The 14,002-nt window shown below is 34.6% G+C and overlaps 1 protein-coding gene across 2 annotated transcripts in view; it reads right to left on the bottom strand.

Moving 5' to 3' along the window:
- The window catches only part of arhgap15 (Rho GTPase activating protein 15), a gene marked incomplete at its 5' end in the record, with an annotated part of 34,387 nt that extends 24,006 nt beyond the window's left edge, over nucleotides 1-10,381 (bottom strand). The window contains 6 exons of one of the 2 annotated variants that reach the window (XM_084123102.1): nucleotides 4,126-4,215; nucleotides 5,083-5,170; nucleotides 5,612-5,673; nucleotides 6,022-6,081; nucleotides 6,704-6,846; nucleotides 10,249-10,381. In XM_084123102.1, the coding sequence (XP_083979228.1) occupies nucleotides 4,126-4,215; nucleotides 5,083-5,170; nucleotides 5,612-5,673; nucleotides 6,022-6,081; nucleotides 6,704-6,846; nucleotides 10,249-10,381 (576 nt within the window). The remainder of the gene's footprint in view (nucleotides 1-4,125; nucleotides 4,216-5,082; nucleotides 5,171-5,611; nucleotides 5,674-6,021; nucleotides 6,082-6,703; nucleotides 6,847-10,248) is intronic. The other variant, XM_084123103.1, reaches the window with a different exon arrangement.
- Between the last annotated feature and the right edge of the window lie 3,621 nt (nucleotides 10,382-14,002).

The raw sequence follows: 14,002 nt of genomic DNA on the forward strand, positions 1-14,002 counted from the left end.
ACGCCACATGCCAGCATATGATATTTCAATCAGCCTCAGATGTTTCCTCTTGATTCTCAAACACTCATGTCAGGCAACTATTGTCAATAATATGAGGCAGTTGTAAGGTCTTAGTGCAGTCGCTTATGTGTAACAGGATTGCTGGATTCGATAGTCTTTTTCACGCAGGTGACGCAAACACGGATGTGATGAGAATTGGATTTCCATTGTCTGACGGTTTTTTGTTTCCTGCTGCACTGAAAACTGATAGGCTGTGCGAGAAAGGACTTTGGTGTTCAGGATGAATGTTTTGGAAGATAATACTTTTCCGTGGGTTGTTTAGTACAATGAAAATATTTTGAACTTGTCTTTTTTTCTCACAGGTAAGACGTAAAGGGTTAATTTACCAAACATTTTTAATTCTGTCGTCATATAATTCTTTTTTTTTTTTTTTTTTTTTTTTTTTTTTACAATAATAATGCTGGTTCCAAACCTGTATGACTTTCTTTCTGCTGCGTAAAACAAAAGAAGATATTTTGAACAATGTTTTAACTGTCCATTCAGTAAAGGCTGGGGTTTGGTTTGAAATCTGTTAATCTGACTATACAAATGGTCAAATTAGAAACTTTTAATTCTGTATTGAATTTGATGTGATTTGCATAAATGTGTATAAATCCACACAGGCTAAAATCAGTTGTTTTCTCTAAAGGAAACCAAAGAGTTTCATCTGTGCGTATGAGTTTTGTGGGAGCTTTGAAAGTGATAAATGCATATGTCTCCCTTGGTTCATAACCCTTTTAAATGAACCCGAAAGGCTGTGTGTGTCAACACTGTGATGAGAATTTCTAGTGAAGTAGATTCTTAGTTCTGTTTACTCACTTGTTGACATAAATCACAGTAATATGAAAGATTTCTTGACACTACCAGTCAAAAGTTTGGTGATTTTTTTTTTTTTTTAATTAATTTTATTCAGCACGGAGTGGCAGTAAAGATATCTATAATGCTACAAAAAAATGTTTTTGCTTCAAACAGATGCTGAACTTTCTAATCATCAGAGAATCCTTAAAAAAAAAAAGTATCACGATTCCCACAAAAATATTAAACAGCACAACTGCTGTCAACATTAATAATAATAACAAAAAATGTTTCTGGTGCACCAAAACAGCATATTAGAATGATTTCTGAAGGATCATGTGACACTGAAGACTGGAGTAATGATGCTGAAAATTCAGCTTTGCCATCACAGGAATAAATTACATTTTAAAATATATTAACATAGAAAACAGCTATTTTAAATTGTAATCATATTTGACAATATTACTGTTTTTATTGTATGTTTGATCAAATAAATAAAGCCTTGGTGAGCGTAAGTTCTTTCTTTTTAAAAAACATCTTACCGACTCCAAACTTTTGCACAATCCCTTGGTGCACAATTTCCAAATGTATGGTCATTTTAAATATGTTAATTTGCAAACATGCTAAATAAAGCACCTCCAGCGCTGTGATTGAGGTTCAAGGCTGCTAAGTTTCAACTGATAAATGCTGTAATCCTGGTATTAGTAGAGATATAAGGATCTGCACCAGCGTTTAAGGTTAATATCAGCAGTGACAGAAGCACAAAAAGGAATGAAAGTCAACTCCAGATGCTTAAGACACTGATCAAAACCTCCAATGAAAGAACGTGAACTTCCTTAATCACAACTATCCCTCAATCTGACACAAGTGTTTTGTCTTGCCCTAAGCCTCACAGATCTTCGAGACCTCGGCTGAATGCCTCACAGATTGCAAATCTAACTCTCCACGCTGCTGAATTAACGAGCCTGCACACTAATTTCTAATCCCGGTTGAGGTTGATTGACAGCGGTGGCAGACTACGAAATGGCTTGTACCATCATTACAAGCACTTTTTTCTGTGTGAGAGTTTGGGATTATTTAAGATTACTGCTTAATGCCTTTTTAATCTCTCCTGCAGAAAATAAAAAAAAAAGATTTCTGGGCAAAATACTGGACAGCAAGTACAGTGGCGGTGATAAGATATTATAAGTGCGCAATGAGATCAGAAATCGGCTTTTTATCCTCGTTTTGCCTCATTATGAGAGCTAACTCTGCTATCAATCTATTGATAAGCATTTGGCGCACCCTAAAACACCAGCCGGAAGATTATCTCGCTTTAGATAAGTCCTAATAAAAAGTCTTCGTGACAACAATGACTGGACAGAAATGTCAGGAAATGCTTTTGGATGCTAAAGAACTTTGCATCCTGAAAGATCCATCCAATCACTGGTCTGCAGATAAAAGACTGTGTATATTTTTTCTTGAGGGGTTTTAAGAGGTATGACACCAGCTTCGAGAGACAATATCAAGCCTGGTGAAAGTGGACGCTAAGCTCACTGAGCAATTAGGTTTCTTTGTAGATGTTTCAATCCTTTGAGACTTCATAAATGTATTGAGCAGTTTGGTTAAGCTGTGATCTTACAAAGTTTGAGCTGAAAAAGGAAGGATAGATTATTAAAGATGAAGCAGGAAGCCCAAGATGTTATTAGAAGTGAGACCTTGTGACACAAGATCAAGGCCGATGGCACTTCTGACAAATCTTCACTATTAAGATTTACTAGATAATAAGCATCTGTGTTATATAGCTATTGAGATTACAGTGCATTTATTAGTTTTTGAATAGTTTTGCCAGTAACACTTTTACTAATGTTAACAAATGAGACCTTATTGTAATGTATGTTAGATAACCTTGAGCAATACATTTGTTACTGTATTTGTTCAATTTGTAAACGTTGGTTAATAAAAAATATTACTATAAAAAAATAACAAACATTGGTTGTTCGTGTTACTTCACAGTGCATTAACTAATGTTAACAAACACAATATTTGATATTAATAATGTATTAGTAAATGTTGAAATTAACAAGTGCATTATCAGTTCATGTTAACTAATAAGTTAACTAATGTTAACTAATGAAACCTTATTGTAAAGTGTTAGGGATGTCCCGATCAGGTTTTTTTGCCCTCGAGTCCGAGTCCGAGTCATTTGATTTTAAGTATCTGCCGATACCGAGTCCCGATCCGATACTTCTAACTTATATTGCAAAAACAAAAAAGAATAAAGAAGAGCGAAAAAAACAGATCCAGGATGTTCCTTATTTTTTATTTAATTCACCTTAATTTAACATTCAACAACTCTGTTAACAAACAGAGCACTTCTGTGAGGTAGCTTGAACAATCAAGTAATAAATAAATTCTTCACTTTTGGACTTTAGTGCAACAGTAAATATTAAAAAATATTTCACACTGCACTGTTAAAACAGAGCATGCAGCGCGTATTTTTTTTGGCCCCCATGTTAACAGATTAAACCAGGCTTTAGAGCATTCACACCGCACGCAGAGGTGGCGCGGCAGTGCGTAGCAGAGCAAAGCAGGAGTGCCGTGATCGTTTCGGCGCCGAGTCTATTTTTGCTGCGCCGCTTTTGCTGAATTAAAGTGACAATACATTGATCATGGCCATAATACACCGCAGTTTTATCCAAAAAGTGCATTGATGATATCTATTGTGTTTTAAACAGTCAATCAAATGACCAACTGCAATTTAAAAAGAAAACAAATGTCCAAAAACAAACTTGTTGCCATAACAATAAAAACAAAGATGAACCAAAAGTTATATAAATGAAATTATTAATAAAATAAGCTTCTTGACAAGTCTTTTCTCTTAAATGTATTTGAAAACGAAAAAAAAAAAGCCAACTTATCCATTATAGACTCTGTCTGTACACAACCCACGGTTCAGCCGCGCGTGACAAACGCTGCCAGTATGAAAGCAAAACGCGCGTGTCCTGCTCCTGCTCACCATACGCACTGCTCCTGCGCTGCTTACACTCAGTGTGAAACCGCCGTAACTCTGTGTCACCGCATAATAGAGGTGTTAAAAAATAATGAGAATATAAATACATATATATCCGAGTCCTGATCGGGAGGTAACGTCCGATTCCGATCGAGTCTGAAAACACGCGATCGGGCCCGATTTCCGATCACGTGATCGGATCGGGACATCCCTATAAAGTGTTGCCGTTTTTCCGGTTCTAACAGATGATAAAATGGATGAAAGAATGAACTTTGGCTGAATGTGTTCGACTGTCCTACCTGAATCACGTTCTTTCGACTGGATTTCTCTGTTGTCCACTCGATAATAGCCCCACACAGATCCACACCATCTGCTTTACCACCTGGTTTCTGTGGAGAAAGTACAATTACATTAACATGTTTGCCAAGATACTAATAGAAACACCACATTTTTCATGTCTTACGTGACTTTGTGTAATAATAAACAATTTAAAAACACAATGTTTTGATACAGGACAGATCGCCTATTAAATCAAACATTTTTTAATAATAGATGACATTTGTCAGGAGATTTTCACATTTATATTCAAATATATTCAATTGCTTTGTATTAAAATAATAAAAAATAAAAAAGCTCCACGTCAGGCTTTTAAGCTATGTAAAGAGGCATTTCATACAGTCCTACGGTTTTAATGAGGTGGCAAAAATACTTAACTTCATCCTGATAACCTCTGTGTGTATCGCCCTAAGAAATGGCAGAGAGCTCGGGGGCTTTATGGCCACTTGACCATGAGTGATGTTGAAACTAATATGAGTTGACCCCATCGATGGCCTCGGCATACCATTTACAAGCATGTGAAGGTAGTAAACCTTTATTCTTCTCTACCTCATTTTCTCTATCACTGCAACATGCGGCTCAAATCAGCAGAATAATAATATGGCTGTAAAGTCCCGTGCATGATAAGTATTTCTTTTTTCAGCAGTGTTTTAAATAGTCGGCATCAAAGCAAAGTTAAGAATTGAGACAAATATGGAAATCATTATGTTTCCCCACCCAGTTGCTAACAGTTATGCTGCTTAACTCCCAACTGTAGCTACTCATTCAATTCTTTTGTTTTATTTTTCTGATTTTACATATTATTCAAGTATTTATTTTATCATAAAGGTAACATTTATCAGTTGACAAACATTTGCTCATTGATTTTTCCCCTAAATACAGGTGCAGTGGGTGTATGCAAATATGTGCCGTGGTCTTACCAAATTTGCAACAGCTTCTTGTTTGCTCTCTTTATAGAATAATAGTTGATTGGAGCAAAGAACAACCCAGGTTGAAGTCCAGTTTTTTCTGTGAAAATAACTGAGGTTATTACTCACGGTAAAACTTTAGTTAATAGTGAATATATGTCACCAAACTAGTTGTTTATTAGCTTGCATATTACTAACATATTGGCTGTTTTTATTATTTATAAAGCACATATGAATGCCTTATTCTGCATGACCATATTCTACATCCCTTAATCCTACCCAAAACCTAAACTTAACCACAACAAAAACTACCTTACTAGCTAGTAATAAGCAGTAAAATAGGAGTTTATTGAGGTAAAACTCGTAGTTAAGAATGAATACGTGTTCCCCAAAATAAAGTGTGACCAAACTAGATACAGTAGATAGATAGATAGATAGAGAGAGAAGATAAATAGATAGATAGATAGATAGAGAGAGAGAGAGAGAGAGAGAGAGAGAGAGAGAGAGAGACAGACAGACAGACACAGACAGACAGACAGACCGTAATTTCTTTCCTCCTTCAGCAATTTTGGCTTTGTTCAAATATTCTCCTTTTAAAACAGTCTGTAAAAGAACAGAAACACAAAAAAATATTTAGTCTTCCAGAATAAAAAAAAACCTACAGTAGCTTAAAAACACTCTGGTTGGCTGCTGCATTTTAATTTATTTTATTGGTTAATTTGCTGGTAAAAAAAAAAAAAAGGTTTTGGAACCATGCTTCCCATTTCTTGTGTAATGAAACTCTCACTAAACTCTGTTTATACAGCTCAGATTTCCATTCTTCAAAATAATCATTATATTATTAACTTTTGTGAGCGTAAATCATTTACTGCAGGCTCTTCTGGCTCCCATATAAAAAAACAAAACAATTTTATACGATGGTGGTAGTGGAGGAGGTACGATAGATCATACCTGCAGCCCAACAGAACCATCAATGTTATGCTGAGACTGGTTCCTCCGGTGACGGTTGATCTAAACAAAGAGCATGTGTTGCCTGAATGAAATTATGGACCATGATATGACCAGAAATGTTTTGTAATTTACTTTAAAATTATTATTATTATTATTATATATTTTTTTTTGAGTAATACACATGGATCTTTCTTAAATGTTCTATAAAACTACAGATTATTTCCTACCAGGTCATTTGATTTCTCCTACAGAAAAAGGTTTGGCTTTTACAGTCACTGCACTAAATTGTATTTTACATGCATGTTACATATTTCTACGTAACATCTAATATTGAATTTAATTCCATCGATATTTAATTCTGGTTACAATTACAATTTAGTGAAAGGTTTTTTTTTTATCATAAAAATGTACATACCACACAAAATGATTATTATAGTAACAAGAAAGCAGATTATTAAGCTGCTGTTTTTAAGTTTTGTGTTAGCTTTAGTTTGATGAAAATGGCAGTAATAGCAGCCGGCCCTGTGCAGCAGTGCTGGCCTGCCCTCTGCTGTTCTGTGTCTGTGTTTCTAAAAACAGCCAACGCAACAGGAAGCTGCAAATAACATGGTGCATGTAGTTTCACACACTCATGCAACATACTGTAGATAGACAGTTAATGTGTGATTGCGCTCGTGCTCACAGGTTTCTGTAGTGTGTCAGGCTCTGGTAAGACCATAGACTTTGTCTGGCTGAGTCTCTCTCCAGAACTGTTCTGAGAGCTCTTGATCCTCATCTGAACAGCTCCAGGAAGCACCAGTGCTGGCTGCTTTTGCATCGCTGACACTGAAGAAAAAATAGCAATAACACAAAATCTGTCATTTACAATTTTTGATTGGCTGAAAATGTGAACAATACATCAATCAGCCAGACACAAAAATAATCAAAGGATAGTTTTGGCCAACAGAAACTTCAAATTATAAATTGCATGAAAAAGTGACATTTTATGAAAAATATCCTTCCACAGTTCAACCTTTCTGTTAAAAATTGAAAAAACCTTTCTGTTAAAAAAACAGGTCCGAGGCTATTAGCCCAGCACGGTCCGTTTAAAGCCCTGGCTCGCACTGGCCTGACAGTGGAAACACGGCTAATGAAAGCAGTGCATTAAAGGCTTGTTAGAATGGTGTTTAAATTGACTTGGAACAACCTGTGCATTAAACATATTTATTGCACACCTTCCAGCCAATCAGAATTGAGTATTCAGACAAACCATGGTATAACAGTAGAGAACGGCTTTTATCAGTGGCACTGGTTCCAGAAGAATTTTTCATTCATTTTCCCATAGGGATTTTAAAATAGTCTTCATTAAAGGGTTATATGAACCAAGCCATTTTTGAAAATCGGACAAAAAGACAAAAGGCAGAAGATTGTGTACTTAATGGATTTAGTGAGGGAAGGAAAGGGTTAAGGGAAAGGGAAGGAGGGAAGGAAAGGGAAGGAAACCCTTAAAGGGTTCAACATCAAATTAAAAAGGATGGAGAAATATAAAACTACTCATTTACAAATGTTGATTATAAAAACAATATATTTTAAGTTTATTGCAAAATAATATATATATATATAACAAACATTATTTTGAAAGCATAGGGAGATTGACTCGATTACATCATTCGAATTTAATGGTACTTTTTTTCCTTTGAGTTTTTCGTGTACAGACAACAAAGTTGATGTGGGAAAATGATTAAAATGCTGCATCATGCATGCCAGAAAGGTAGTTGGCAATGCCACATTGTAAAGAAAAAGTATGCCCCTATAGACTGAACATGTTCACGTAATATGTATGAGCATGACGTCACCGTTTTCACAAATTTTCAAAAATTACAAAGCGTTTTTGTAGTTTACATGGACACAATAATAAAGTTTGCATTTTCGTGGTGTGATGCATATTGTACCAACAATATCCATGGTTGTACCGGGATTGTTGTGCCTGCTATTTAGTGGACAGGGAATGTTTTGAAACGAAAATGCTGTTTTCAAATGTATCCGGATTAATGTGGACGTAGCCTTAGAATAAACCAAACAATATCATCCACTGCTGTGGACACTTATATAGTTATTGTTATAGTTATCTTTGTTGTTATCGTTCTTGGTGTGAGCGGGCCTTTAGAAGAAAAGGTTCTATATAGAACCTTAAAGGGTTCCAATCATGGGATCATTTTATAGATTTAGTTTTAATGAATTAATTTGGTTTGAATTCATTTTTAATTTTAATTAAGTTTTATAAGTTAAACAGCTCGTAAACACACTTAAAGTAGAAAAATGTAAATAAATAAAAACGTAAGACCCGGTTTCACATACAGGGCTTAGATTAAGCCAGGATTAGGCCTTTGTTCAAATTAGGATATTTAAGTAGCTTTTATAAACGTGCCTTTAAAAAACATTACAGTTGTGCATTTCAAGACAAAACAATGGCAGAGACATATTTTAAAAAATGTCAATGCAAGTTGCTTTTAGTTAAATCAGCTCAAACCTGCATTTTAGTCTGAGACTAGCTTAAGCCTTGTCTGTGAAACCAGGGGTAAATATCTTAACCATTTAAGACATTTCTCTTAATAAAACTTTTTGTCATAAAACAATGGGTTATATACAGTATAGAACCCCATTGAACATTTTTTGTAAGAGTGTAGGCCCGGTCACAACTTCCCTTCTTACCTACCATTAGTTGGCTTTTTAGTAGCACATGCCTCAGTAAAATAATGTTTCAGATTTATTTTGCTTACAATGAAAATGGCAGACATCAAACTAGAATTCCATTGCATCAATATATTTTAAAGTGTTACAGGTCTTTTCAAGTTATGGACTGAATTCACTTCCTGAAGTTTGAGCTTTTATAAAATGTTTATAAAACGCAAAATGTTTAAGTGCATATAGACACTACATTTGGATGTGTTCTTCTGCATATTTCACTATTGTGTCATTATTTATTTTGCTGTCTGTTAGCAGCTTTTTATATACGTTTCTTGTGAATGTTTCGACAGAGTAATTGCACCATCGGACAGAGAGTGGAGGAAATGATCTGTCAAGCCTTTTTTTCCACAGAATCTAAGCTTCTCAACTACTACATTTTAAGCTACAGTACATGCACATATATTTATATAGACTCTAAAACAATACAAACGTTTTTATATTTTAATAATTTGTCTTTGAATGGTTGACGTCAAAAATAAACAACCAGCTCTTGCAAAATTCTATAGTGCACTTCACACTAACAGCCATTTCTGTCAGTTCTTAACAGGTTTTAGACAGGCGATAATTCTGTCAGCCACTATTTAAATTTTTGTGAAATCACTTGGACTATAATTTGTAAACAAGCCATGGTCAAGAACATCATGGTACAGATATCAAGATCAGTGGCAGTTTACAGATTTATGCAAAAATCCCATTTTGTCTTCAAAACTGTTTCTATGTGTATACTTATTTAAAATGTTTCTGTAGCTGGTAAACCATGAAATCTGCTGCCGCTATGATAACACACTGTAGCATGACAGGAAATAAATAAATCTTCAAAAAAAAAAAAAAAAAAAAGCACAGCGGAAACAGTGCCACTTTCAGTCGTGTATGACAATTTGCCTTTCTTACAAGAGTGGGCTAAATGCAATATCCTCTGTTTAAGGGGATTGAATTGCCAATAAAAGTTACAACTGGAAGAAAATATTCTTAGTATTTTTTTTTTTTTAAAGCATCTTATCAGTTCTGACATTTTGGCATAAGTTTTGGGAACTTTGCATGCAAATACTTAGTTCACATTTAATCAAGGCATCACAACATTTCAGTTAAAAAAACACAACTTCTTTAACTTCTGACCTGACAAATTGTCATATATTAAGGCAAATAATACTATTATATTATACACTTTTAAATTTATAATCAAAATAATTAGCTCTAGATATGCATGTAAAATAACACATATCTGTCCCTCTGCGTACCTACTTTTCTTTAAGCATAATTTATTTGATATGCAGGATAGAGATATAAAATCAGGATCAAGATATAAAATCAGGATCAAGATCTAACTTAGAAACAGGTTTGCATCTAGCTTAGAATGTAAGCAACCATCAGTGAATCTTCAGTAACCAGCTGTCAACCAGAAAACATTTCTTTAGTCGCATCATCTCTGTTCATTTTCTTAAATATTCTGTCATTCCCCAGTGCTGCCGTCCTAAAAATGTATAAAGTGAACACTCGTACCTGGTTCTCTGTCGGGTTCCGAAAAATACTGCTCAAAACCTGTTTCAGCAGAGACAGAGAGAAAGTGTCGTTTGGAGGAAGTGTACAAGTCACATGGGACAGTCAAACTACGTCTTTCAAGATGTGCAAGCATTAGTGCATACATGGGGCTTCTGCAATCACACACTCTTCACTTCCTGAGGCCTGTGACAACGGTTTCAGACAAGATGGCCGCTGTTAGAGCTCACAAGGACAGATGAAAGCAGATCAGCACCATTTCAGCCTGAAAAGTCTCCATAGAGATAGATATGATGATCAGACTGGCTCTTATTTTGGAGAAGATTGAATAAATTAGACCTGGTTTTTGGGGTCAAATCACTTTGATTTTCTGGTCTTAATGTTGAAGGTAGTGATTTTCTATGTAATTTTTTATAAATTTTCTATAAATTTTATATAATGACTTTCTTTGTATCTTTTCTTTTTTACTTTCTCTTTTATTAAGTCTAACCATGACTTTCAGTTTCAATTGTCTGAGGGTGTACATTTAAATATATCTTTTGGTGCACCATAACCCTATTTGGCTCGGTTCAAAAACAGGAAACAGTATAATAGCATGTGGTTTGAAGCCCATCTCCCCTTCTCAGTCTTTGTGATTTTACAGTAAAATAAAATAAAAATAAAATAAAATAAAATAAAATAAAATAAAAATAATAATTAAAAAATGAAATAAAATAAAATAAAATAATAATAAAAAGGGGACCCACATCAGACCAGAATACCTTGCAGATTTGGGTCTCCTAATAATAATAAATAAATAATAATAATAAATGTTATTAGAAAAAGAATTCTAGATATTTCCAGAAATGTTTGTTGCATTAATGTCAAAAGGTCAGCTATGGTCTTCTCTTTTTCTCTAGAGATGCAGTGTAGTACAATATAAGCACCTAAATCAAACGTAATGGTGATAACTGCACTGTAAAAAAAAAATACATCCCCAAGTCAAAAATTTCAAGTGACCGATAACATCTAAATTTTTCAATTAGTCTGACGTATTATTTCTCATTGAGCCAATGTTAACAGACTATTGCAACAAGAATTTCACTTGGGCCAATTGAAAAATGTAGATGTTATCGGTCACTTGAAAATTTTGATTTGGGAGGGTTAGAAATTTTTTACAGTGTGATAATACATTATTTAATCATTTATTTATTAATGACAATATTTTGTATATTTTTTAAAGCTGTAATTATTTCTTTAGATTTACAATCAAACTACAATAATGACATGAGGAGTTTAAATGTTCACTGAATGCAGAGCACAATTAGGCCACTAGATGGAGACCATAAATTTAAAGAGAAAGCAACAAAACATTTTATAATGTAATATAAAATACATTATAATATAACCGACTTCAACCTTTTTAACAATGTGTTATAATTTCTCTATATACATATGTCAATATACTAATATATTTCTGCACCCATACAACTAATAAATGGATTAAAGCAAGATATAATAGTAAGGTTTACTACAGCTGGACAAATCCACGGTCCACAACATCCACATGCAGAACCTTAATTCAGCCACTAGATGACACTCTCACAGAACGAAAATCTCACCTTTTAAACCATAGCCTTTTATATATAGGCCTAAGTCTTTTTTTTTTTTTTTTTTTTTTTTCTGGTTTTACTATTAGTATTTTTATTAAAAATCAATCTATAATAAATTGAGAAGGGCACACTGTTAAGACCAGACCAGATCATTTCTCTGATTGGACTGGGGAAGAAAATTTACATGATAGCTGGTTATAAAATTGTCATTTTATCTTAAATTATAAAACATTACATGATGACGTGATATAGAGAGGCTTCCTAAAATTTGCTCATGCAGGATTGCAGTAAACAGCCTAAGCATGTGAGGTTACATGATACTATGTAGAGCAAACGTAGTGCAGTAAAGTAGTATTGAACATAAGCATATGGGGAAAAAAAAGGGTCTCAATGATACTCTGGTTATTTTATTGGCAAAGAACTGGATAAGAACTAAAATAGAAGACATGCAATTTACAGATAACAGATTAATAATATTATTATGTTTGGTGATGCTTGCCCTAGTTCATTTATTTTGAATCTGGATTTCATTTTTTTTGTCCCATTTATCTAAAGCGTTATTAAGACGTGTATTAATCATATTGGCAAACTTTCCCTCATTAAAGAATGAAAGCGTGGACATGAGCTAATTCAGTGTGCAGGAGGTGCGGGACAGTTTTTAGAGAATTAGAGACAGGAATGTGCTGGAGTTCACAAACAATGTCAGATTGTATTACGCCGCAGGGGCGTCACCCTGTGAGTGAGGTGCTGTGTGTGAGTGGGGTTAATCCAGTGTTTATGAAACACACAGGGTGAATAGCCGGCCCGGTCACACTCAAACTCCACTGCTGTGTGATGTATGTTTGCTCTGTCACTTCATCTTAGAGAGAGCGGACGGGTAAAAGACAGAGAAAGAGAAGAGTCTTTTTTCTTTCTCTTTAACAATGACAGGTGAACAGAATCTTTAAACCCGTCGATAAACGAGCAACTTTTGAGACAAAGCTGTGAGCAAATAAAAAGAGAGCGGTTTCAGAGAACACCTTTCATCATGAATATCTTGAGAGGTGTTTAGGTCTAAGGCCGAGGCCCGGTGGTGTGGTCCGACCTCTTTCCGTGTCTCCGCCGGGACATATGGCCAGTGCTCTCGGTTCCCATGTCTGCGTCTAGATTAAACCCTGAACCAGAGGTGTGTTAATCCCAAACAGCACCTCACATTGACAGAACTGGGGCTCTTTGATCAGACAAAGAGAAAGAGAGAGAGATTGATTGGATGAAGGGGTAGAGAAACAGAGGGATGGGATGGAAAATAAAGGGCTCAAGTAATAATAATTTGTACCAGACGGTAAAATCTCCTAAACATATATTCATAAAGCTCAAACGCTTACCCAAATCCTAAACCGAAAACTGTTCCTTTTAATATGAGCCAAGTTGTATCTTACTTATATAGTTGTGGAATATTTTAATACTTATATTCAGCAAGGATGCATTAACCAAATGTGACAGCAAAGCAATTTTCAATGTTTCTAAAATGTTCTTTTGAACTTTCTATTCATCAAAGAATCCTCAAAATATTGAGCTGCACAACTGTTTTCAGCATTGCTAATAGTAATAATAAATCTTTCTTGAGCATCATATCAGCATATTAGAATGATTTCTGAAAGATCGTGTGATACTGCAGACTGGATGACCGCTGTAAATTCAGCTTTGCAGGAATAAATTACATTTTTAAATATATTCACATAGAAAAGTTCTTTTAAATGAGTTTGAAAATGTCCAAACTGAGTTGTGAGGGCATTTGAAGTGGTCTTCAATGTTGTCTTTATAAATCATGCCAAAGCATTAAATCTAGGCTACTAGGCTATAGACAGATTTGCGTGAGGTTATGTTGAATCATCAGTGGTGTGTGTGTTTAAGGGCTTATAAGGCAGCAGAAATGAAGAGAACTGTTATTTCAATAGCAGGAAATGGAGCTCTCAGTGAGTACAGACATAACTATGAGGTATGGCGTGAGAAACTCTTGTTCACAAAACTCACACATTTAATGCCGTTCATTAGCATACGTAACATAAATGAATATATTGAGAATAATGTTCTGCTCCAAAATCTATATGCAGTGACACAGAAATGCATTAAATTTGATCAAAAATAAATGTGTAAAACTATAGGCCAGATTACAAAGTAAAATG

This window comes from Abramis brama (assembly GCF_963993115.1).
Source record: "Abramis brama genome assembly, chromosome: 8".
NCBI lineage: Eukaryota > Metazoa > Chordata > Actinopteri > Cypriniformes > Leuciscidae > Abramis > Abramis brama.